This window comes from Neopelma chrysocephalum, unplaced genomic scaffold (genome assembly GCF_003984885.1).
Source record: "Neopelma chrysocephalum unplaced genomic scaffold, ASM398488v2 Primary Assembly neopelma1_60, whole genome shotgun sequence".
NCBI lineage: Eukaryota > Metazoa > Chordata > Aves > Passeriformes > Pipridae > Neopelma > Neopelma chrysocephalum.
The window spans coordinates 7,168,723-7,196,514 of record NW_020897715.1 but is presented as its reverse complement, the minus strand read 5'-3'; the positions used below and the strand labels follow the sequence as shown (position 1 = coordinate 7,196,514).

Sequence of the window (27,792 nt, the reverse complement as noted above, 5' to 3'; positions counted from 1 at the left end):
AGCAAATAAAGCTGGCATTTGTCATGGGGTGGGGGAGACCTCAGCAAGCAAAGGCTATTAGAGAGGGATGAAGAACAGAGCAGGGAATTGGGAGCTGCAGACTTGTTAAGCGGTTTTGTAATCATCACACACCAACAGTTATGTAAAGAGATGAGGCTGTATTGACCAGACTGTTACACAAGGTTCTGCTTTGCCCAGATGAAGAGGACCTGCAAGGTCTGGCGACCTGGAAATAACCTGGACCTTTGTGTTGGAGGAGTTGGAAATGCAGAGCCAGCTATGTGTCCTGGCTCCCCTGGTAAAACCTGGTGAAATCCTAAATGTTAAGATGACAAACAGTTTTCTTTCTTTAAAATTAACCACTACCCCCAACTCCCTACCATCATGCACAATTTTCTTTCCAAATTACTGGAGAAGCAGAGAGACAGGGAAGTCACCAAGGCATTGGGCTGTGCCCTCTGCTCAGCCTGCATCATGGCATAGTAGTGCCCAAGAAGGCTGTACTGGAAATATCAAGCCCTTTCCCATCCTCTCCTGGATGGTGGTGTTCAGCTTTCTAATTTTGAGCCTTTACCTGTGCTTTTAGGAGCATCTTTCCCAACTTACAACAAAGCAGTAGGCAAAAGAGAAAAAACCCTACAAAAAATATAACCATGGTAACACATTTTCCAGCAAATTTCTTGCTGAGAATTCAGGCAAATTTTTCTTGTTTGACAAACACAAAAATGTAACAGGAAAAACTTCCGGGAAAAGTACATTGAACACATACACATCTTCTAACGGCAAAGATGCTCTATCTGGCAGATTACGTCAGGTGCATTTATATAATGCTGTTAGAATCTCAAGGGATGTATGCAAAAAGACTCCTAAAAGTTACACACATATACCTTCATTGCCTAAACTACTTAGTATTATCAGATAAAGGACCTCAGTGAAGTAAAAAGTTAGTTAAAACACATCATTCGATTTCTGCTGCATTTTTTCTGCAAGAAGTATTTTAAAGTGTTACTTACCAGCAACATTGTCACCAACAAATGTGAGTCATGTTTTCATACTTTTGATGTTTCAAATAAACACTTAAATGATAAAGGGGAAAAAGAAGAAAATGTAAACCTCTTACTGCTCTATTCTTAATTAATAAGGAAATAAATAGAAAAAAAAGATAGTTGTGCTTTTAAAAAATGCTTAAAATGTCTTTAAATAAAAGAAGCAGTATCCTGAATTTTTCATATTAAAATTACTTTCCCCTTTATATACATCATAATTTAATATGTAATATTTAAAAGTAATTATGATTAATTGTACAAAGTTAATCTTCATTGCCTATTCACAAAATTACAGTGACAAAATTACAGTGTTAGCTGGTAATGGTAGTAATATGCTCCAAATGCTTTTTAAGCTCAGTGAAAGCTGCAGAGTACAAGCTAATTTGCTTACACTTAAATTAAATTTTCAAAGAAACATGTTAGAAAAGTGTAGTTGCTTCAGTTTAATGAATAATTTTTGTCCCTGAGTAACTGTGGAGGAAACAACTCTAAACCCTTTCTTTTGTTTTAAAAACAGTCAGGAGTATAGGAACAGATGCAGCACAGCTCAATAGGAGATGGTGTAGACAATGAAGTTTACTTTTAAATAAAATTTAAATTCATCATTCTTTCACATTCCTCCCTTTCTATACTGACTAACATTGCGTTTTGCTACATTTGTTTCTGGAGGACATTCGGGAAAAATACATGTGATACACATTTAATCCATGTTAAAGAAAAAAACTAAAGCCAAAGAATCACTTGACCAAACCTCTAGGTGCTGGATTTTCACTGTCAGTACTTTTTGGCAACAATTCATTTTCTCTAGGTCTCTTGTGCAACGTGGTCAGCATTACAGCTTCATATGGGATCTGCAGGCTGGGCTTCCTTAACCTGCAGATCTCAGGTGCTGTGTCCTACTGTGAAAGGGGACCTGCCAAAGCATGGGTGGATGGCGTATCATGGAATCATAGAATCAGCTGGGTTGGAAAGGACCTCCAAGATCACCAAGTCCAACCCTTGATCCACTACCACTGTAGTTACCAGACCATGGCACTAAGTGCCACATCCAGTCTCATCTTAAAAATCTCCAGGGATGGAGAATCCACCACTTCCCTGGGCAGCCCACTCCAGTACCTGATTACCCTCTCTGCAAAAAATTTCTTCCTAATATCCAACCTTAACCTCCCCTGGCAGAGCTTAAGCCTTGCCCTATGCACAAACCATGTTTTTGGCTCAGGCATCCTCTACGGTGGGATGGACCCATTGCCAAAGTGTAGCAAATCTCTGTGGCAAAAGCAGTGAGCCCGGGCACGCCGTGCAAAGATGGCAAGGAAGAGGCTGTTCAGTGGGGTGGGGACACTCCATGGTGTGCACTGTGAGTGGGGCTGCCCCACCTCATAACCTAATCCAATCTAGCTACGCGTCAAGGCTGTGCAATGCAAGGAAACTTCAATCAGAATATTACTTAATAGGACCTGTCTATTTGAATATTTTGAAATTATGATTTTAATGAGAAAAATTTCTTTGAAATTCCGATTATGTTTTTGAAAGGCAAAAAAAAAAAGCCACTAAATTGTGCAATGCTGTAGTAGAAATCTGAGACAGATATCACTTTAATGTCCCATAGAATTGGCCTTCTATGCTTGATGGTGCTGTGGCACTATTGGGCATTTTTTACCTCTGGTCCAAAACTTTTAGATCATAACTCAAAACACATAATGTCAAATCCTATAGTCAAGAATTCAACTGTACTTAAATTAAGCAATGATTTTAATGATAATGTAGACTTTTAGCTGGTAATTACACATTATTACAGCATAAGTTTGTACTATCAGATCAGTGAGTCCTGTGCCAAACCACTAGGAAACAAAATTAAGATTATGAAATTGCAGCAATAATTGTGGTATGTCCTTACAAAGAATCAATATATAAAATTGAACATAAAAAGTGCTCAGAAGGAGAAAAGAGACATTCCTTAGACCAGCCTATAAATAAATAGTGCTTCCTGGAACCAGGTGAAATATTCATAGAACATAGTTCCTATTGCATAGAATTTTTAGAAGGGGTACTGCACCTTTCAAAGGCACTTAAGCATGCTGAGAAAAATTATATAACTACACTGCCTTGAATGTAGCAAAGCCCAATTTAACCTCCTCATTTAATCAGGCTAGTTACTTTACATTTAAGATAATTTTATGCAACATTACTCCAGATTAAAGAGAAACAAATGATTTGGCTTTGTTGTTTTTGTTGCTTTTGTTGGATTGTGCCTGAAACTAATGGGAAAAGGATTTGTATATGTCATCTTCAAGAAGTCCAAATATTTCAGGAAGTAAGAACTGTAGGTTTTTGTTACTTCTGACAGAATTATTCTTTCTGGCTAAGATATCTCTGGATTCTTATTTTCTTCTAACCCTTGGTTTAGAAGCTGATTCATTTTTTGACACAGTTTTTTATTGCTGTGACTGTCATGAAAAGAAAATAAATTTTTTAAGCATTTCTTGTTGTGAGAAATTATTGGAGGCAATTACGAGAGTGAAAAAGGCTTCAAAGTAAGAAAAAGCGAGAGTTAGACAGCTCTGGGCAAAGTGGTAGTGCTACATGTGCTGGGCCAACACAAGAACCAATGAAAAGGAATAATGTAAAACATAGCCTGCCTTGACACAAGATCAGCTTATGTGGCTCTTGGCCCCTCAGTGTAGCGTGTAATGCAGATGTTGCTGCTGCAACGTTATTGCCTTGCTTAAACTGGCTGGTTGCAGTAAGCTAAGAAAAGTGTCCAGGGAGTCGTTTCAGTCATCCCTAATGTTATGGATGTTGCTGAACTTATGTTTGCACAACTATTCAGTGACTTAGGATACAAAAGAGGAAAGCTGTTCAGGAAAGTTTGGAAAATATTTCTCTGATTGTCATCCTTACCCTTCCTGCTTTGCATAACTATTAACTATTTCACCCAATTTTATTGTATCAACTTTGGTTATGTCTGCAAATATATAAGGATGCAGCCAACAGGAGGCAGCCTGAAAATTCATATCAAAGCAACTATTCCTGGTTCTGAAGACACATCAGATCAAGACAATTAGAGAAAGAAAGTCCAACTGAAGACAATATTTTCTAGCAATGGAGAGTTATCAAAGATGACCTGAGCCATTATAGTTAATCCCACAAGAGGTGGAAACACTTAAGATTTAGATTCTAGGTAGTTTCTGAAGCACTGCTCACCAGCACTCATTTTATTTAATCCTTTAAAGGCTCTTCCTACCTTCTGTGAATATGTGGAAGGCAGCTAACACATAGCACCAGCTTACTCTTGCGAAGTTGGGTCATGTCAATCTTTAACAAAATAAAGTCTTCACTAGAATCTCTAGACCAATTGCCTCATATAAATGAAATTAATATTCTTCTGTCTCTCACAATTCTTAAGAAGAGGGAAAAAGTGGAGGGAGAAAACAACTGAAAGTCAAATGAAGAATAAGTTACAATAATCGACAAAACACCTCTGAGAAATATCACATCTTTCTGTGAACATTTTCATGCTTTTCATGGAATATGAGGTGCAGCCACTGCTTTCACAGAGAATTTCATGGCCAAATGACTCTCATGTCCTTCTACTACAACACCAAAGAAGATGTACTTGGCTAATCACATTCATACCCCTATAACCAAAGATAACATCTATTTATATCCAGAACACAAAATCGGGTGATGAAAAGTCTATCTGAAAATCTAAACTATAAAGACACAGCAGGACAGTGGCGAAGGAGCTAGGATAAAAAAAAAGGAAAGATAGTCTACCTCCCAACACTTGTCAGGATTGTGCAAAGCACATGGAGTGAAGGGAAACAATTATTCTTCAGGAAAAAAAAAGGTAGCCTGAGATTTAGTTTACATTGCCCTATAGTCATTTTGACACACAACGAAGATCTATTGAAGTGACACATTTTTGCTTTCCTTATTATCTGTTCTACATCAAACAGCCCTTTTAAACTTTATATTTTAACATTGATTCCTTTTAAAATATTTTTTATCATTCTAATCTGCATAATTATGTCAGATGAACTCTATTTTATCAGAGAACTACTTTAAATTTTAAATGAAAAGCACAAGCTAGAAAAATGATTAAAGATTGACATCAACTGGTGCCTTATCTAAAGATTTTTAAAACTGCTGGGGAGTGTCCATTTTTGTGCATCTACCAACTTTATCTCTGCATACGAAGTTTAGCAAAAAATAGTGTTTGTGGTCTGTCCAATGCTTTATAAATATTAACAGAAAATCCTTGAACTTGCATAATTTTCCTTCAGTGCCGCATACCTATTAATCTTCTTTGCTCTTCACAGTAATCCTACCTTTTAAAATCCGATTTTCTTACAAAGCAACTGGCAGATATTCCTGTAAGTAGTTTCAATTAAAGAGAAAAGAAGCAGTAAGAGAACTACAATAGCACATCCCATTTTCAGTAGGTATCTTCATGTTAAATGGCTATGCAAATTTTGTCCTTCACAGATCGTAAGAACACAATCAATCAATTATCACAGTATTCAGTTTTTATTTTTAGTAGTGGCAAAACCTATCTGCAAGCCAGTGAGAGTGAATGACAACGAACTGGGTTTCTGATTTAAAGAAAGAAGGTATTTTAGAATAAGTGTTAAATAGTAGCAGTGCCGACTATAGAATTTTTCCTTAGTTCTGCTTAGGATCAACTAACACTTCCAACTATATTATGGATACACCAGATATTATTTTCCTAGATATGTTTTCTCCTTTAACATCAATGGAACCTCATTTTGACAGATATAATCACTCTGAAATACGATATATATTCTCATATATACATCAGTATATACCCAAATATACATCAGTATACTTGGCAACTGCTGAGGTATTTTAGATAAACATAGCTGTTTCCCCTCTAAAATTCATTGGTAGGATGCATGAACTAGGACTGCATGACATTATGTGAGGACTGAGATGCAGAGGTAATAAACAAAGTAGGAAGAATTAAATTTATTTGTATGTGCTTGCAGATTTATCATTTTTGTATTACAAACAGCTTAAGGGTGAAGAAGACTGAAATAATTTTTCCCTGAAGAGGGACTCTTTTAAAATCTAATAAAGGAGGTCCTTTAAAAAATTAATTTGAATGCACTCGTATTTTAATAAACATATTATTTTTGAAGGTTTTCATTGGAAAGCTGTGGCAGAAGATAAACCTACCATTTATTATACTGCCAATGTCATTATATAAATAATGCTTACAAGTATTAATGTATGAGTCATCAATAAAAATGTTTGCTGAAATGCTACCTCCTGCACTACTTGTGATAATCTCCAGGAAAGTTAACTTTGCAATTACAGTTCTGAACATTCAGCATCTTTATTTTTCAGTGCCGCTAAGAATGATGAAGAAAACAACTTTCAAACTTTGTTAGCATACTTGTTTGCTTGTTTGTTTGTTTAATTATTAGCAAAACATTCCACAGAGGTCAAATGAGGGCTGAAAAGTCTTCACACATAGCCCTTGTTTTTAAGAAATATCGAAAAATTGAAGACATCTGTGTACTTGGTGTATAAGGTCATTTAATTACATATCTGCTGGTGATCTGCACAAGAGACACACCAGAAATGGTCAGCATTTATTTAGTACATTCCTGAGAAGAAAAACTTTTAGGGCATTGCCTTAACCTCCCATAGAAACAGGCCCCGACTGGAAATAGCCTTTGTATATTGAACAAGTGCACTCTGTTGAGCCAGAGGTGTGATTCCCTGTACAGTCCTATGCTCTGACACATATAAGCACAGGAGCTGAGTCCAAGAAGCCATACCACCACAGCAGCATTTTGGCATGGTTGGTTAGTGCAATGCTCTGAGCTCACGCGATCTGCCTGCTGCCAAGACCAGAGCTGACCTCAATCTCTGCATGGTGTTGAATTGCCCTGTGAAGATGTTCCCTTCCCTGTCATACGTCCACTGGCCATAGTAATTTGCATGAGTGGGGAAATCTCCAATCTAAAGAAATACAGGGAATGATAAGGCTTGGCTTGCAACTAAATTCCTGTTGGTATTTATCTGGATGGCTTGAGTGAAGCAAGTTTTGACTGATCTTTCAACCTATCACAAATTGTAAAAAAACCTTACTGTGCTGCCATAATTCCTTTTTAGCTATTTTCAGTTTACTGGGAAGTTGTTTTCTTTTTAAATAACAATCCTAAGAAGGAGAAGGATGTCTGTAGCAGGCTTCAGCTGGAAGCAGGAAGGCTAATGAGGAGGTGAAATGCAATTCACAACTGTAATTACCTCCCCTTGCCACAGTCCCATTGGCATTGCATGATGCATGTTAATATTCTACACCTTACATGCTAGAGATTTTTAACTGGGCATACATGAAACACAGAGGAGAAAGTCTATGCACATTTCCATGAGTGTTTTATCATTTTATTCTATGATGGAATACCTCCAAGCATGGATCTCCCCAGCTTAACTCAAGAGGTATTAGGCTGTTATAACAGGAATTGTAGATTAATCTCAGGGCTAACCCTATATAGCAGAGCTTTCTGAGCAGATTCCTATTTTGAGGAAACGGAAGCTTACATGAGAAAAGTATCTTTTATACTGAGAGCAGAAGACCATATTAAATGACTCAAGTTTTCCATTATGAGTTTCTTTAGATTTAGATCAACCGTTAACTAGTCCCTAAACTATATGCTTTTATGATAAGCTTAAGCAATAGAAGTCATAACAATTTTAAACAGTAAACCCTCACTATTAAACCATGGTTAGAAAAGGAAGAAAATCAGCTCATATATCTACAAAAAGTAGCTGGAGAAAGCATGGGAGAAGGTTCAAGTTTGTTCAGAATATTCTATGACTGTGACTATGGTAGCTGTCTAACAGCACTTCTATATGAAGGGTATTATTAAGAGGAAGGAAATAATTTCTATCAAGAAATTTTGCATACTTTGCCACTCACTGGAATAGTGACCCCTTTATTAGAAAGCAAAAACCAGACAAGAATACAGTAGCAAAGGAAACAAAATTCTAATCTACTTGCTGGAGAAGTTGTTATAGTACTGAAGGAACTGCATGTAAGCAAAAGCTCAAATGTCCAAATTATTTCTGAATTTGTGCGTCGTGCTTGCAACCACTTACATCCGTTAATTTCTGTGGCTTCGAGATGAAAGGTTATCATCTGTATAATACTGTATAGTGCCTAAATGTTCTACATAATGTCAAGGAAGAATATTGTCCCCTTTGTACAATCATAGCTGCCATTTCAGAGCCCACCGTGTGATACTCCCAGTCAGCCATCCATTGACCACTCTTCAACTGTACTTAACTAAAAAGCATTTTTCAGGATCAAAGTCTACATTTTTGCCCAAAGTCCTAGGGAGGAGAAAAAGCTGTAGAAAGGTTATAGGACAAAAAGTGAGTGCACAGAATAAAGAGATCATCGTATTTTACCTCATCAACAACATAAACCACTCCTTTTTTCCTGCCCTGAGAAGCTGGACTTTGCTACTTTATTCTCAGCTTAATTAAATAAAAATCATCACAGCCCTGTACTTGAAAAGTGTTTGATTGATGCTGGTTGTTTCTAAAGGTATTCCTGAAACATAGTGGTCATTAGTTGCGGTAATAAAGGAAAAAAAAAACTAAGAAAACAGAACAGTGTTAACAATGCTAGAAAAAGAAAAAGGTTATATGGCAACAGGAATATAATCATTGTACTGAATAGAGATTAAAATACAACAGACCTGTAAAGCTCTGTAAAAAGCTGTTGTGAGCCCAGGATATAAATCTTACATCTTAAATTATTCCTTTCTGGGGTTTTTTTTGTGTCTTGAATAAACCAGTTTTAGTTTTGTTTGTCTGACATCCTTCCCTAGCCAGGTTGATCCTCTAAAAACCTAACACACCTTTACAAATGCTCACAGGTTAGTGATCTACCTGAGTGATGACTGCCTGCAGAGCAGGGCGACACAGCTCTGTAACACCAGACAGAGAAGCAACAATTAGCATATGGTTCCTATGTTAAATGTGTTTGGCCACTGCCACAGCAACTAAAGGTGAGCAAATGCTCTTTCCCTCCACAGCCACATAGACTAAGGTCTTCTACATCTAGTGTAAGGTGCTACAGGGAAGTACCAGATGACCATGTCTTCAGCTAAGGAAAATACATGTTGTCTGCGTGGGAGCCAGCTACATTACAGAGAGCTGATCGCAATCACAAGCAGTTATTGCAGTAGGAGGGAGGCTAAGTTAGAAATACAGCCTGGAGAAACTACTTGATCTCTTCATTCAGTAGTCTGTTTTGTCTTCTAACTTGTACGCTGTGTGCGATCACCTCATCTGAGTTACATTTTCCTCTCTGCCGCAGGTTCAATATAGTACTTTGGGAAAATCCATTTATCTACCTTGCACTTCATCTTCAGTTAAGTGCAGACCATATTTCCCCTCTGTCTAACATTGTTGTAAGAACCTAGTAACTTTGAGCACAACAATGTTTTCATATGCTTATATACAAGCACAGGATAAGTAATGGATAGAAGAATAACCAGTGAGCTGGAAATTACATCTCATTTTCAGAATTGTTTCTTGACATTTTTTAAGTGCCCCTGAAAAGTACCAACAAAAGTCCTGTTCCAAGCCCTCACATCACAGTCCCGCTTCTTCACCTCTAGTACACCATAATGACAACCCTGTCCACAATAGCAGTTTTGGGAGCAGAGCACAAAGAAGACCCTGCAGGCTACAACTCACAAACAAAGAAATAGTATGAGATAAAAAATAAATAAGGAAAAGAAGGCTTACGTGGTTCAGATCAAAGATGTCAAACACTCGTTTAACGTATAGATCAACCTGTGGATCCGTCCCCTGAATATCCAAAAGTCTCTTGAATTCATGCAGACTAAGCAACCCAGATGGACATTCTCTCATAAATTTGCTGTAATAATGGTGCATCTGAGCAGGGGCATCTTTTGGTATAGATTCTTGGGCGCCCATGTTATTACAGAGAAACTGTCTCTATTCACATTTCTGTCTGCCAGGTTCAGTCTTGTTTATGACCACAACTCAGGCTAATACAGCTTTTAAATGGTCACGTTAAACATCTTACAGTGATAAGTTTCTATTTTTATTTAGCGCCTATCGGTGCTTGTGAGAGATTACCTTTAATGCCCAGTTCTAAAATAGATGGGATTTCACAATCTGGCTCAAGTAGAAGCAAAGACCACCATGCTCAAATTGTAGTTCACCACTCTCCCATTGACTACAAACATGCATGTTATGAAAAGAAAAATGAGGAGACAAACAATTAGCAATACCTGAGTCTAATCCTAGATTGCCTGTAAGGGATAGCTATGATTTTTGCTGTAAATAAGGGTGGAAAATGCCCATTATTACATCCTCTTTGTTTTAAGTGTATTAAGCCTTTCCAAAAATTGAGCCCTTTGAACTTCTTCTGAGGTACTTTTTATCATAAACATGCTCTGTGGTATCTGGTATTTATATGCAATTGCACCCTATTTCCTCCCTCTCAGCATGGGTTCCTAGATACAACACACAATTTTGGTCACCAGCCTCGTGACAGAAACTGAGTGGAAATCTTTTACTGTAACTTCTTTCACAGGAATCAACTTAGTCTGATACATGAATTAAAAAAGGTTTCGTTGCTATTGGTCAGTGCTTTTTATTTATATTTTCAGGAGCTGAATTCCTTCTTCCTCTGGAAGTTCAAGGAAGGGGTTAAGTATCAGTAATACTTCTGTACTGATTAGCTTTTATACAAGGAGAAGAGTGGCTCAGGAGTATTACTACAGGACAAAGAAATTTGGAGCTGTAAATACCAGTGTAAAAATATAGGATGTTAGTGATGCAGAAAAAAAGACACTGTCACTCATCCTTTTCATTTATAATCATACCGTGGAGTTAAAGAGGAAAGTCCTGTGAGGTGGTGAGTGCCCAGGAAAAACAGCAACTGTCCTCCAGCCTGACTTCAGCCAGAGAACAATAAATACCTTATAAGATCAGGTCAGTTTTTGAGAAGGACTCCCATACTCTTAGTAGTCTGTGCTACAGCTGTCTCCACAAGGACATCATTAAGTTTAATATTGCATACTTCAAAATGTGGCAGACAAGTAAGAACGCTTGAACACTCCTCAGGTGCCCATGAACTTCTGAGGATTAAACAGAAAAATACAAACACTGACTGGTTTAGTAGGCAAAAAACAGAGCAAACTGGGTATCTGGAGTGTTGCCTTTCCCCCAGAGACCATGTGCCAGCCCTAGAGCTTCTGTGTGATCCCAGTGACTGAGGGAGAGTGAAAACAAATCCCACACAGGCATCTTTTCTGCAGATGAGTGCTGTCTGGAGCAGCGAGGGTAAATGAAGAGGATGTGAGGACAAGGGACGGGAAAGGAAATAAGCAGACAAACCTCTTAGGGATGAACAGTCTGACAATAATCCTGAATTTTCTCCTTCAGCCATCATGCCCTGCTCTTAAAGAAATAACCAGTCCTTGTGTCAAACACCAGAGAAAGACAGGTGGTGTGGTTTAAGACCAGCTGGCAACTAAGCACCAGGAAGCTCTGCTCTCACTTTCACTCCTGTCCCCAGCCCTGGTGGGATGGGGAGGAAAATAGGAAAAAAAAGGTAAAACTTGTGGGTTAAGAACAGTTTAATAATTGAACTAAAATAAAGTGAATAATGATAATAATAATGCAAGAAAGGAATAACCCCCCCAAAAAAAACAAGTGATGTAAAATACATTAGCTCTCTACCCACTGATCAATGTTCAGCTCATCCCTGAGCGGCAGTGGGCCCCTACCAGCCAACTCCCCTTAGTTTATATACTGAGCCTGACATTCTATGGTATGGAATATCCCTTTGGCCAGTTTGGTTCAACTGTCCTGGCTAAGGTCCCTCCCAGCTTCTTGTGCACCTCCTTACTGGCAGAGCACGAGACACTGAAAAGTCCTTGACTTAGGATAAACACTACATAGCAACAACCAAATCATCAATGTGCTATCAATATTGCTCTCCTGCTAAATCCAAAACACAGCATTGTACCAGCTACTAGGAAGAAAATGAACTCTATCCCAGCTGAAACCAAGACAACAGGGTATCAGGAATGTGATGTGAGTAGGTTAAGAACTGTCCATCAATAAGTCACCCAGTGCTAGTCATCTTTTATCTCTTTCACTTCTTTCACTTGGGCAAATCTCTCTCATCTCTTCCCATGATCTTGTGCAAACACTATTCACAGGATTCCACTTAGGCACAGGGAACTTGGGAGTTGCTCACATATACTGATCCCTCTCCCCTTCCTCTTCTCTCCCCCTGAAAAAACCCCACACACTCCTTCTTCTAGTTGCTTCCAAATAGCAAGTCTTGGGAAAATATACCTATGGTGAGTGAGGCACATGAAAAATTACTGTGTTGCCTTAAAGATAGGGCCTTAGAAGTTGGATTTTTGTCAGGTTTTGTAGATTCTGGTAAAAGACTTCTAAGAGAATGTTAAGTTAAAGTTTGAATGCTTTTAAAGTAATACCTGTTTTCAGAATTGTTTTAGCTTAATAAGAATAATTAAAGTACATGTAAAAGACAGCAAAACTGCCTGGGTAGAAAATGATCTCATTTATAGTTTATTCTCACAGCATCCCTCACCCCTCATAGGGGACTGGAACAGTATATAATAGCTAATATAACAGCTGACATAAAAAGAAAGGTGAGTTTTATGGAGCACAAAAAGAGTAAAATTTATAACCTGCTGTGTAGTTTGACAGCACTTGATAAACTCGCAGACAAAGCCTGTGCTGAGATAGTAGAAATTCCATGGAAATCACTTGTTCCAGAAGCCAAAAGCATTGGAGCATTTCTACTTTTATAAATAAAAATAGAAAAATTGATAACAATGTGGAGCTGAACTGAATAAATTAATATAGCAAAACCATTTCACAGAATGCTGAAACAATGGGTATAGAGACTAGTTTGTATATAGGAAGCCCAGTGAAGCAATTCCCAATGAAATATCTGTACCAAACTAAATTGATTCTAAAAGATGAAGATAAAAATACAGTATCTATTGAGATGCCAAGAAGCTTTCTGGAGTCTGTACAATATTCTGGGAATTAAGAAAAAGATACAAACAGGCAACAGTGGGACTATGCACTTGCACTGAAAATGACAGTCCCATAATAAAGATTGCTGCTTCAGGGACAGACTGTTGCTAAACTGCAAGAACATGGGCACACAGGAAATGCACACTGCAAAACTCTTTCTGTTGGGAACAATAAGGAAAAAAAAAATCACATTCCTTAGTTCTGCTCTGGTAATGGTATAAAATATCTCAGTTTTGGAAGTGATGATGTAATTCAGATTTCTTTACAAGGAAAAAAAGGTAGTCTTTTGATAGCGTTTGAAAGGAGAAGTTGAGCCTTTTTAAAAAAGCACATCACAACAAAACAAAGCTTCCCAGCAGGATGATCAGGAACTCCCTTGATACATAAAAAAGCAGAAAAATAAAATAGTAAAGATGACATTCTCTTTCTCTTGGGTATTGTGAAAACAGAAGTAACTCGGCTGTAGGCAGCAGATATCACATCTCTGTGTTGTGAAACTCCGGTAGATTCAGCTGAATGATACCTGCTTGAAGTGTGAGACAAAAAAGAGAGCTGCTAGTGGTTGAAGTTCCAAGTTTTAAATGCATTTGCATAAAAAGCTAATCCACAGGCTTTTATCTAAATTTGTGTCACCTTTGCAATTAACTTTTTGCATCTGTCCAGCTCAGTCCAGCCCCACTTCCTTTTTCCTTACTTGGTAATTTCTATGTTGTGTTTGCTCTGAAAAAATGCCATTTCTCTCTCCTCTGTGACTCAGGTCACGCTTCTGGATTTTGCCCCATTTCTCTCTTTCTCCATTCCCTTTCTTCCCAGAACTCCACTGCAATCAGATGCTGGATCCTACTGGTGCTGAGTGTATATGGAGATCTGCCACTGCTCATTTCAGCTACAGAGGGGAGCTGTGTGGGCAGGACCAGAGAAAGCATTCCCATGTCCCTGACTAGCCATCTTTAGAGCACAGTTTCCTTCCATCTCCCTCTATTAACTACCTTGCCAGCTTCCCACAGGCATGTGGCTAATCATCATCTGTAGCCAACTTCAGTGATCATTTATGTCTCTTAAGGTAGATGCAACCTACCTCCCAGCTAAGGCAGACCTGGGTGGGGTGTTTCCAGAGGGACTACCTAGGCAGCCCAAGTGAGTCATCCGGACAACATAAAAAATTGTGGAAAGAGGAGGTTATCCTCCAGGAAGAACTAGAACAGCCTATCCTATTCAGAAAATTTACCTATGAAGGCTTTAACAGTTTGAGGTTTTTGTGGGTTTTTGTTGTTTGGGATTTTTTTTAAGACCCCAGCTGTGAGGTCTCAACAATCACCATCTTCTCTCTATGGACCACTCTACAGTTTTCTAACTATTTGAATGAGTGTGTAGCTTCTCAATTCCACATTTCTCCTCCTATGCATATTACAAAAGGAGGAGGACCGAGCTGGCCTTTCCTTCTCCTATCTTCATCAGAATGTAGCTTGCTTTTAAGGATTGCTTTCCTCTCCCTCATACACCAGACAACTTTTACCCCAATGAGGCAAATTTGTAGTAGTACGCAACCCCTAATTTGTCTGCCTGAGGTGACAGGACTCACCAAATTCTTGCTAACTCAAGCATGGGGATGGGGAAAAGAGAGGTCATTGCTAATTTCTGTGGTATTTCAACCCTGGCACCATTGTGGGACACACAATTGCTTAATTATTCTCTCGCTGAAAACACTGATCAAGCACTGGCACAGCTTTGCTAGTTCACAGCCACATTCCTTGTGTGCCTGCTTCTGTAGTTCTACAAACAATGAACCCTTTGAGTTTGCATATGGATTTTAAACTGAAAAAAAAGGCAGTGACCATTTAAAAATATATCTATAGGAGCCTATTATGTCTGATTTCTTTTTGTACTACTGCTTGATTATTCCTGACATGGGGATTATGAATCTACCTCAATGATACGTGTCCTGGTGATGAGATAGTCAATTGTTCTTATCTTAGTTGAGAACAGTGTAGTTTAAGATGGTTTTTTGGTCATTAAGCCAATTACAGACGTGATTTTGTCAGTGTTGTTCGCCACATATGCTACAGTGCACCAGTATCTTTAAATAACGAGCAGACCATGCATAATGAAATAAGTCTTATACTTCCCACAGAACCATTTGTAGAGCAGTTGTTTTAGTTTTAATGATTATGGGAAGAACTCTGAGATACCAACTTTACATTTTTCATTTGGAGTTCAAGACTTAACACAATGAGGGCCCACTGCTGAATCTGTTCATCAAGGTTTCTAGTTGCCAAAAAGGTGCATCCTCCTTTGACAGGAGGAAAAGTCAGGAATACTTTGTTTTTGTAGCTATTGCAAATTCACTGATTTTCCTGAACTCATGATTGGCAAGAGCTTGGGCTGCACCTTGCCAGGTGAACATCAGGGAACTGCAAGTGAGAGTAGCAATCCATGGTTAAAATGTTATTTTTCAGTGGTCTTAATAGAAATGATGGGAAAGAGGCCTCTCATGCAGGGAAGATTTGAGAGGTCAACAAAATGTCCTGGCTTCAACTGGAAGAAATAAGAAGGAAAGAAATCCCTGAACTTTTGCATGCTGATAAACTGAAGGAGGGGTCCCCAAAAATCTTCATGTTGAGGGTACTATCTCCAAATTGACCCTGCCCCAACAACATTTTGATGCCACAGGCTATTTTCATGAAGGATTTCATCTTAGACAAATTGGATTTTTCCACTTAATAATATTACATGTAGATCCTTAAACAACTCTAAATCCCAGCTTCCTGTTTTTATCTACCTACCACAGCACAGGTATTTGGAATAAATTTTGATATTAAAGCATCCTTCTTTTTTTTTTTCCTTTTTGTTTTCTCCCCCCTGCCCCCACTACTAGCAATCAAATCCACTGAGTTAAGCACTTTGGAAAAGGGAAACCCAAGCCAATAGAGTCATCAGCAAACATTTAATTAAAAAGCGAGGTTGTCTTCCCTAATTAGGTACCGTTGTTTTGATTGGAGATGTTTCTTTTCTGGGTGCCTGAAGTCTTTCCCAAACTGAGCAGACACTGAGCATCTCCTAGTGGCCCAAGTTCGAAAGACAAGGGCTGGTTGTGGTTGCTAAAGATATTTCTGTCTAGTAATCCCCGTTCGAGTGCTTTTCTGGTCCAGTGGAGTGACAGGCCCTGCAGAGAGACACCCTGAGGGGCTGGGTCTTGTGACTGCCACTGCCAGCCTCCTCTCCCTCTCACTGCAGCGGAGCAAACAAACATATTTTTTCCCCGTGTTGCTTTTGTCCAAGTACCAACTCTGTTTCTGATGGAGAATGAATCTCTTGTTAAGATTTTAACTATCTTTTCAACACTTTTTCTCTGCAACTTGCATTTCAGTTCCACGATGTTTTCAATTAATGTACAAAGAAGGGATGAGACGCTGTTTCCTCCTTCCACTCCTTGAACATTTATTTCCATCTTGCTTTGGAAATGGCAGGGAAAGTAATTTTTAAAATGGAGGGGGAAGACAACGATATTCACACAACCTTTCAGTAGTGAAAGGGAGAACATGAGGGTTTTAAGACTCTCATCCAGCCCCATCTACAAGAAAACAAATTCACTTAGTAAAGTTTTGAAGAGCTTGTCAATAGGTGGGTCCTTCTCCGTCTGGAGTGAACTTGACATGTTCTCAGGGCTCAACCTGCTTTTGCAGGGATTCTCTTGAAGACAAAACATGACATTAGTGCTCATGTTTGTAAGAGCCTGTGTCAGGTTTGCAGCCTTGGCACTCTTACTAGACTCAAAATGCTTTGCACTAAAAATGCAGTAAGATGAATTTGAATGCTTCCCAAACTGTGAAATGGTGTTGCTGTGCTTTGCTTGGAGGACTTTGCATTCAACCCCTTGGAAAACAGGAAGAATCATAATCATAAATCCTGCAAAATAGTAGTGATGTGTTTGGTGACTCTGGTGACTCTGCCGGTAAGTATTCATCCAGATGAAGGAAAATAATGTACAAACAGACCATACAGTATCATTAGCATTGAAAAAAAATGTTCTGATCATCTCTCACAGAAAATATCAGGTTATTTAAATATAAGCAGTGCTGAAACTCACACAAGAGAATCTGAAGAAAGGATGTGAATAGGAACTAGTGAAATTCAAGAAGGGGACTTTTCACTGAGAATAGATTCCTCATGACTCTACAATTTAAACTACATACTTTGATTTAACATCCTATCTAAACTAAGCATAGGATAAGCACTTTTGATATAATCCTAAGGTTAAAAAGAACTAGGAATGTGTCCTTATGTATATAATTCTGAAACAGTAAGAGCATGGGGAGGCACTAAAAAGTAATCATAATTCTTCATTTGCATAATCCACTTAACGCATATGTTCTGTTCGTTCTGTTCACAGTCTCAGTGATGGATTTTCAGATAATACAGAGATAGAAATTTGAATATTTAAAGCATGACACTTTCAGTATCATAGAAGCTGGAAGATGACGGAGGCACCTTGAGCAATTCCAGGTTCAGGGAGAAGCTTGCAGATGCCAAAGTCTGTTTCCTTGGAATCTCACTTCCTAAATGCCAAATGCATGCTGCAAGAAATTAGATCCCAAATTCTTTTTCTCATCCACTAACATCAAAGATCTGGCAACAATTTTTACCATCATGGCAGCAGAAAAAATCTGATCCTCCAGCAGAATAAAAATAACACATAGAATTTGGAAGGGTGTAGAGGGGTGGGGAAGAAAACAAAAGAAAATTAACCTTGCAATTTTCAACTTCAAAATATAATTGCACTGCTGTGGGCAAGACAGTCTGAATGATAATAACTTTTTACATCTCTACATGTTATGCCATTTCAGAACCCTGATTTATGTGTAGGTTTTTTCACAATCTGTTTTTTCTGCTAAGAAAGAGTTAGTTTCCACTGACTAAATCAGATAGATTGTTATCCCACTGATGTATAAAGCAGGGCAGAGAGACTTGGTACATCTAACTTGAAAGGAGCTGAGTCATCTTGAAATAATATCCTTAGTCTCTGCTAAGCATGAAAAAGGAGTCTTGAGCTGGATTTTTGTATTAAGAGCAGAATCCAGAAGACAAATGCTTTTTTGATTGCACTGCACATAAGCCATGCTCTTGTTAGGAGTGTCGATGTAGTCAGAATGATCAAGAACAATATGAAGATACTGTTACTGAGAAAGCCAGTGCCAAGACATAAAAATCCCAAATGGGTTACTCTTGGCAAGCTGGTATGCCAACAGCTCATTCTTCTTCTTACGTAAACCAGTCCCCTAAGCCAGCCTGAAGCCCAACAGAATGACTTCACAGGAAACATAAATTACAACAGATAAATATACACATCATATCAAACTAAACAGACGCAGTGTGAATCCCAAAGGGGAGGCTTATGAAATCCTGGCATGTGGCTTGAGAGGTCCTGGTTCTTGTTTGCCACAGGGTTTTCAGTGAGGCTTTCACGAAACTTTATTCAAGGTAAGAGAAGAAAAAAACTGAGCTACAGCTTATCTAGATGTTATATATTGTACCTGAATCATGTAGTTATACTGTTCTCATTTCATTAAAAATTAGACTGTTACCATTTCATAAAAAAATAAATTTTTTCTATTATTAAAAAGGAAAAAGTAAAACATTCAGGTAAAATATTCCAGTTCACTTGATTTATTTCTCTAAGTGTTTAAGCCTTTCCAATGAGTAAATTATACAAATAGACTGGACAAATATTACAACTTGCCAGTCTTTTATCTGGGAGTGGATGCCACATCCTTCATTTTATTTCCATCTACAAATGGATATAGACTATACAATCTTGTGTATTTAACAATTCTAAATGTGCCATTCCTGTTCTGCCTTCTAAATAACTTTGCCTAGTCCTATTGCTACAGCTCAGCAACAGCTCAATTAAGAAAATACACAATAAAATCTATGCCTAAGATTACAGTAGCTAATGGACGATTGTTACAATATCTTGCAAAACTGGAAATGAATATCCGATATTTAGTGGGAGCTCATTATTAAATAATGAGGTTATAAACCTAGCATAAGCAGTTTTATAGTGGATTTTATGAAGCCCTAAAGGACAAATCATTGTTAAATTTCATTAAAATTGTGGGAAGACTTCCAGACGGATAAAAAATTGAAACATCTTTTCCTGTCTAAAATGTAACATTAATTAAACAAGCCCTTCTGGGAACAGAAAAACAAAAGCCTAGATTAGCACAAACTATGTCTTTTGTCCCCTAAATCCTCATATCCTGGTGCCCCAGCTCCTCCCTATATCCTCACCAGCCAAAAGGAAACAATTGCCTGATCATTTTGCCAGCCAACTGTTGCCCTAAACAAGGAATAAAAGCTGAATCTTGCATGAGTGGGGCATTCATCCTGGGTGTGTCCCTGCTATGCAGCTGCCAAATTTTATGAAAACATTAGGAACTAATAAACCGAAATGTCTACTCTTTGAAATTGGGTTGAAATATGCCAATTCATTAAAAAATTATGGGGAAACTGGAGAAGGGGATGAGAGATTGATTGGTAGTAAGAGTCAAACTCTGGTGTGTATATAACCTGAAAAGTTTAAGGCATATATCTTAATGTTCATCAGATAAATTGAGCAAACTGCTCCCTGGGTGCTAAGCTCCTTATAGTGGGGGAAGGGCCCTGTAATTGGTAACTTGTCAAAAACTAATGAACCAAAAGACACTGTCCCATTAAAAAACAATAACAAAAACCAAAACCCAAACCTTCAAGACCCCCAAAGCTCACTACCTTTTTGGTTTGGAGCTCTTTCTCCATTGAGACATGTCTCAGGTGCATATAAAGCTTGTCTTCATAGAAGTTACTAGCTGCATTTGCAAATTGGTTTTTCCTTAGAAAAAGGTACTCTGAAATAACCTTTTAAATACTAAATAAGTATTCTTCACAACTGTAACATTTCAACTGTTAGAATAAACAGTTTATATGTGCATTCTCAATGTACATATAAACAAGTAATATAAACAGGTAATATAAACAAGTGAAGAAAACTCTTACAATTTTGATTTCAAATAGTATTGCAAAGACTACAAATTGTGGAGAAATCTGAATGGGGCAAGCTGAAAAGCATCTGTGCCCTGAAGGTTGCTATCTGGTTTAATCTGTGCTATCCGCCTGTACTGGATGCACTATTTGCTGAGTACAATAGATATTTTCCAAATATAGAGACCAGTATCAGCAGTAGTGACAAGTTCTCCCAGGCTTTTCTGTTGGCACAAAACTGTTTGAAGGCTACTTACTTTCTTCCTCTCCCTCCAAACCCTCGGTTGTCTCATCTTGGCAAGGGCTCAATCTCCCTGTGCCTGTGGTCAGCCCTGCCCTGCTACACTGTCTTCTTGACAGAAGCCTGATTTCAGGAAGTGTTTATTTCATGGTCCAGTTTTCTGAAAAATAACTAAAACCAGCTGCAGGCTTAACTTTCTGAAATGTCCTCAAGTCAGTAGTTGCTTTGAAACTGTTTGTCTAAAATAAATTTTGTAAGTATTTCCGAATAATTTCGAGAGCACTGGTGTGTCAAGGGTTTTTTGCAGTACACTTTAGAGCTAAACTGGAAAAGATCCCAGATGAGCTCAGACAGCATCCAAGGGTGTTGTCCAAGGTTAGCATTGATAAAATTTTTCTATGGAGCTTAGCGCATTGATTTATTAATTGAAAAGAACACAGCAAGCTGACAATTTCTGTCAGTCAGGTTCCATGTCTGTGGACTGGAAGTTTGCTCATGATCTGTAATTAGCATGTTTATTGAGTTAGGTGATGCTACTTAATCAAATTCCGGTATGTTTAACCATCTGGTAATTGGTGGGGGGAAGAAAAGAGCACGCAATGAGCCTGATTTTATAGGAACAGTCCTTGAAGATTATGCAAGAAAGAATCACATAAATCCAAAAAATCAAGCTGAATTGGACGTGAAGGTGTGTGTGGAAATACGCACAACAAAAAAATGGTGTAACAGAGGTAGTCACTCTGGGAATTCTTAGTCTGCTGGGCACCATACAAGAAATTTAATGTTGGATGTAAGAGCACATGAGGTACCTTATACTCTCAGCATTTTCTGAAACAAATATAATTATTTCCATAATGAAGAACAGAAAGGCCATTTCTGGAACTGGAAACTGTCTGGAGTAGTTTTGGCTACTATTTGGACCAGTTTTAACCTATCACTAAAGTAATTTGTGTAGTGTAATAACACATTCTCCTTAACATATCTGAACTCTTTGAGATAAATTATATGGGTAGAGAACACTAACGCTTTATTATTTTTTTAAAATAATTTTTTAATACCATAGTGGGCTTATCTGGTCTATTATCTGAAAGCTGAGTTTGTAGTATTGATAATTCAGCCTAAACCTTATTTTAGCCAAGAACAAATACTTTTGTAGGAATTACAGATGACTCTTCACTTCTTTAGTAGCATTTGATAGAAAGTGATAACTTTGGCTTAAGGGGAAAATAACAAGGCACAGTCTTGTGGATGAGTCTTGTGGCTAGAAGGAACCTGTAGGAACACCGAGTATGAAGAACATAAGACAGCAATGCAGCTAACAGCTGCTGGATGTATCTTTAGGATGACCTAGAATGTTAAGCAGTAAAATTGGGATGATGGATCTAAAGCAGACAGAAGTGTCTGGAAAAGGGGGATTGAATTAAGCTGCAGAAGGTGCTCAGAATGAATCCAGCAACAGAAGAAATCATATGGTGTCTAGGTTGCATAATCTTAAAACATTAATACCTATGAATCCAACCAAACCAACTTACTGCCTTAGAAAGACTTTTCAAGCAGTTATATAAATAAAAATTTCAATTATTAATGTACACTGGAAATAATCATAAAAATCTCGCTTTCAAAGATGAGAAACAATCAGCATGTATTAGAATAACTATGCAACTTGCAAGTTGGCAAAATGTACGGGGAACAGAGCATTCGAAATTGTTTGCCTGCCACTCATGTTTATCTGCTCATAATTTTCTATTGCATCACCTGTGAATCACTTTCATTATTTCTGAGTAGGGAACATTGCCAGCTCTCTGAGACACATTGCTGAGTGCATCAAATGATACAGCCACAAGAAAGCCAGGAAGTCAGGAATGAATTCTTACCTTATTCATGTCAAAGGTGTGAAATACTTGTTCAACATAGCTGTTAGCTTCCGGAGTAAGTCCGTGTAGATCCAGGACATGTTTAAATTCATGTAGACAAAGTTGTCCAGATGGGCACTCCTTCATAAATTTTGTGTACCAGTGGTGAATTTCCATAGCATTAATGTCATCTGCTGATCCAGCAGCACCCATTGCATCAAACATACCAGGTAACTTTTTTCAGTATCTATTCATCCAAATGCTGATTCTTGCTTCCAAACAATGATCATTCAAACACCAACTCTGCCTTCGAGAGCTACTTTAAACCTCTTACAGATCGCTACCAGAATAGACTAAGTAAATATAGCACCTTAGCAAGATTACTGGCGGCCAGTTTTAGTGCCCCATGGTTTTATCAGCTGATTACAATCTTTGTGCACAGTCAGTCTGCAGAGCCTCAGATGAACTGATTATACCATTGCATTATATCTTGCATTGGCACCCGTCGTGCTAAAATCATTTAAACTGGATGGATATTGAAAGGGCAACATCTAGAAATATTCAGAGTAGTTTCTAAACCTTCATTTTAGTAATTCACGAAGTTTTAACTGAAACTTCTACCCCATTTTAATACTTGAATGCGTTTTGTGCAGCTGCCTTGTGGTAAATAACTTTTCATTTTTATTACTTCTGTATGTACCCTGATCCAAATCTTACCTCAAAAATCAAAACTGCAACACAATTTGACTTGGATAACTTGAAAAAACTGAAAATAGCTGTACGCTAAGCACAAAAAACTTGCCATTGTCTTTAGACAGCAGTTCTACAAGCATCTCAGTCTTCTGTAAGCTAATGTCCTAAAAATTGCTCCCCCACTGCCACTGCTCATTCAATCCCATCCTTTCCCTTCCCTTAGGCCAGCATGAATGTTTGTAGTTGCATTTGGGAAAAAGTATAAGAACAGATCCAGGCAAAAGCTTGAATTGAATAAACTTTGAATACTTTTGAATACTAATAAGTATAGGCTGAATACTAATAAATATAGTTAGCTTTGGACAACATTATTTACATTTTTGCATTGCCTGGTCTCACAAAACTTTGGGTTCTAGAGGAGAACAGATAAAACATGGGTGGAAAAGGGTGACCAGCAGTAGAAGGGGTGCTGAACTGCTATTTCTGCTGATTCAAATTGTTTGTGGAAACTTGTAGTGCCATAACATCTGTGCTGTATTGTGGTACATAGCACTGTACAGTTTTACAGCTTTAAGCATTACAGTGCATACTGTGGCATGCAGTAGTTGTGGTAGAATGTTAAAATACAACTGTTATGCTTCAACCCACTGCAAAGGCGCTGTCTCACCAGCGGTACTCCCGTGGTGCATCACAAAAGGACAGAGAGCACCACCTGAGCAGCATTTCTCTGCACAGTCTGGCTGCCCTGGGGTGCTGTGCAGCTGCAGGGGATGAATTTTCCTCTGGGCCGAGGTTCATGCTGGTTCAGTTGCAAAAGCCGCGTCAACGGTCGCGAGAGACAAATTTGATCTTAAAGCTGCAAAGGAACTGAACGCTGCTGTTGGACATGTCACGACACCTGTTTTACGGGTGCCAAAGGGATGAGCGGTGGTGCACCTGTGGGGTATGAGCAGTGAGGGTGGCATAGCCAGATGGGCAAGATGCTCACACTGCATGAAGTTTAGGGCAGGCTCTGTGCCGTGGCACACAGGTTCACGTGGACATTTTGAAATCAGTTGAATTCTTTAGGCAAACAAAGAGCTGTGACATGCTAATTATGTAAGATAAGAATTGCAAGGTATTCTCAGAAATGGGTATAAGCCTTCACTGCAAAAGGACAACAAGCTGGACTGTCACTGGAACAGACTTTCAAAACATATTCGTAACCACACTGCATAAACTAGAGTGTGCAGCCAGTCAGGGCAATGCTGCTGAGGAGGGAAAGAAGGGGGAAAGAAGCGCACTGGAGGACTTCAACAGTGACATATACTATAGCTATCACTAAAAGGTGATTTTTTCTAATCTCTAGTCTTCCCTTGCACCGCTTTCAACAGATTCCCCAGAGCAACAATGATGCCCTAATGTGCTGTCAGTTATAAGATCAAGACCTTCAACACTGAGAAGCAGCAGGGATTTTCTATATGATATACTGATTAAACCAGAATAAAAATGAAACATGTGAAGTGGTATTTGTAAACACTCCACTTCGAAATATCACTCCCAGGGAAAGAATGCTGTATTTATAATAACCAAGAACAGCAAGCAAAAGAAAGGTAGCTTGGAGTGTCAATCTTCAGCCTTTTATTGTTCATCAAATCTAAATTTTCAGTAGCTAGGAACTGGAAATGCCATCACAGAATTTTCCAGTGTATATCAACCAAATTGTTAGTTCAGTGAAAAGAGGGAGTTTTAAAAAACTCAGTTGTTACTCAAACTTCCTTTCCCTGATCCCCTGAAATAATAGCAGTATTCAAAAGAAAAAAATCAAAGGTTTGAACATAAGTTTCAGGAGCTATAGATGATTTTTTTTTTTTGGTAAATACAGGGGTCTGCAATAATTTTTTGTATGTTTTAATTTTCAAACATTCTTCTGAAAAAAGCAACAGCATAAATGCAAGTATCAAAATCTATGCCATCTCAGTCCCATCTCATTCCTTAAAAACATGCATATTTCTTTCATATGGCATGGAAGACTCTCCTAACTCTACTGTGATTGATCTTCTGGAAGACAAGGTTAAAATGTCAGAAAAATCTACATTTACTGAAATAACTCTTCAAGATAGTCATCAAGCTATTGTAAATTACCTATTTGATGAATCTGAAAAAAAACCCTTAAATTTTACACTGAAGCATTTGACAAAATAAGCATATGAACAAGCATGAGATGCTTATCAACAAAGGTTGTAATTAAAAAAGAAGTAAGAGAAAACAGCCAGAATATTTAAAGAAGCAGTGCAATAACCCAGAATAAAATGGAAACATGTAAGTTAGAATTAAGTGCAAGTAGGAGAAGAAACTGCTTGTAAAGGAATTTTTGTTGGCCACGTTCCTATTAGAATAGCTTTACTGAGGGATTATAGTGATGAAGTTCACACAGATTAGAAGGGCTATGCTGGCAACACTGTTCTTTTTAGCCATTTAAAATCCTCACTTTCACTCAGGAGAAGTTACTTCTCTATTTAAAGCACAGTTTTCTCAGATTTATTGCATCTCCACATCCAGGTTAGCTGGACATTACATTTCTTCATGTATATTACCCTCCAAGCAAAGTCTAGAAGTAAAATGAGGGAGAATGCAAAAGTAGAGAAGAAATTGCATTGTGGCTCTGTAGGCAATGTGATACAAAGGGGAGGAAAGGCAACTGGAAGAAGCAAAGAAACTGGTAGCAGAGAGACTGGCAGGACTTTGAGAATGTAAGGCATTTCAAGAAAGGATAAAAATTTTTTATATTAAATTCTGCCATAAACATGAGGTATGGAAAGAAGAAGCTGAAATGATACATCAGAGTAAAAACCAGAATTTAATTCTATAGACTTTAATCCAGCATCAACACTTGCACACAGAAACCTATTGCCTGAGTAGTGTCTATATCAAAGACACACTATGTGCTTATTTTCCACTGAATATGATTTGATAAACCCATCCAGGTCACGTGGAATCTCTCAGCACTGTACCAGATCTTCATATGTAATAGTTAGATGTACTTGCACCTTCATATGTAGTAGTGGGGACTCAAGGTTATTGACACATACTGTGAAGCAAAAACCCTTGAGGGTCTGATAAACCCTATCTAGGAAATTTCAAGTTTTCTACAGATGATGCCATAAGATATAGGAGAAAGTTTAATGAAGCATTTGAAACACAAAATTGCAGACAATGAGAACAATAATATCAGGATAGAGAAATCCACATCCATTTTAGAGAGAAGATTCAAGGGACAAAACTCTGTCCCCCACTTTTCCCCAGAGCTAAATTCTCCCTAAGTCTCTCTCAGTGTTGTGTATTAGCACTATCAGCCTCTACAAGCCACAGGAATAAGATATTTGGACTTATGGATGTAGGAAGACAGCACCATTTAGAATTTTTATTTGATCACTTTACTACAGTGACAGCCTTAACTATAGCTGTAAAAATCACAGGTCACTGAACTGAAAAGTCTTACTTTCCTTTAACCTCAAGACAGTCTTTTTTGAATTCTGTGAAATATTCCTGCAAAATAGTTTGAGAAAGAATCAGATTTCTTTAAGAAAAAAGTGTCTGTAATTAAAATGTGGGACTGATTAGCACAAGGTGGTATGGAGGCTAAAAGTAAATATGAGTTTAAAAAAAATAGATAATTTCATGGAGGAAAAGTCCATTTAACCCATTTGTGGAACTTGTTATTTAATTGAATGGTCATAGGCTGCTGGAAGCAGAGTGTGACTAAGGAATGCCTGTTCCCTAGGCATGTGCTCCTGGCTATTGCCACAGACAGGACAGTGGACCTGAAGTATCTTTGACCTGTCTAGCGAAGTATGGCTATTTTTATACGCCCGACATGACCCAGAGAGTGTTTAACTGGCTTATCTTTATTCAGCTGGTAGTCAGACTGACTGAAGATAAGTCATTTTGGAAAAAATGTTGGTGTTCTGAGGGTCCTGTCTTAGATGGATGTCTGGGTACAATGCAGGCAAACCCACTTTATTTGTAAGTTGCATAATTATCATAAAAGCATTGATGGTAAACTATATTTTCTGTACAGTTTCTATTTGCATCTTCCCATAATTTTTTTTTACACAGGCTTAATGCTTCTTTATTAGGACACTTTTCTTTTTAATTTACTTATAAGTTTTTCAGTGTACTTGTATGTGAAAATATGCAACTCTGAATACCCAGTAAGAAACCTTGTTATTGTGTTAGGTCCGATACCTGTTTTCTTAAGTGACAAAACAATACATATGCAGATATCTACTACCAAAGTCATGGAGCATACAGGGACAAAAGAGTGGTTCTCAAACTTTATTAGACGCCTTTTAAAATTAGTTTTGTAAGTGGTTTCTAATTTGCCGTTAAGGTTACTTAAGTAATATTCTAATGCTACTAAAGTCCTTTCTAAAGTATTAAGGTGACACCGTTAATCCATAATCTTTCTGGAACTCTTACACAACAGACACTGTTCTATCTAAAAAAAAAGGCAACTATCCCCTTTCCCCTACCCTATGTGGGAAAGAGAGATAGGATAAATAAAACTTATATCCTTTGGAGGGATACTAAATATCATAAAGTTCACCAAAAGGAATTAATGAAACAATTTAACAATTAATATCTGTAAAGTGGTTATACAAACAATGTGAAGAACATACATAACGTACTTAGTAGTATTAACCTTGAAAAGAAATAATAATTTGATTTGATAGCAGTAATTGCATGTAATCTGCCAGTCCCTCCCTGGGGTAGAGTCTCCATTACCTGAGCAGCAAGACCAGAGCAATGCAAACAAGCAGAGGAATTCATGGTGCACCAGGCACCATCTTCCCTCTGA

At 38.0% G+C, this 27,792-nt stretch overlaps 1 protein-coding gene across 4 annotated transcripts in view; it reads right to left on the bottom strand.

Annotated features, from left to right (window-relative positions):
* Window positions 1–27,792, bottom strand: part of GUCA1C (guanylate cyclase activator 1C) — a 44,333-nt gene that overhangs the window by 13,224 nt on the left and 3,317 nt on the right. For 2 of the 4 annotated variants that reach the window (XM_027681507.1, XM_027681508.1), the window contains exon 3: window positions 22,281–22,450. In XM_027681507.1, coding sequence (XP_027537308.1) covers window positions 22,281–22,436 — 156 coding nt within the window. In that variant the 5' untranslated portion in view covers window positions 22,437–22,450. Of the gene's footprint in view, window positions 1–237; window positions 317–22,280; window positions 22,500–27,792 lie in introns of those variants that run through there. The other 2 variants (XM_027681506.1, XM_027681505.1) reach the window with 2 other exon arrangements.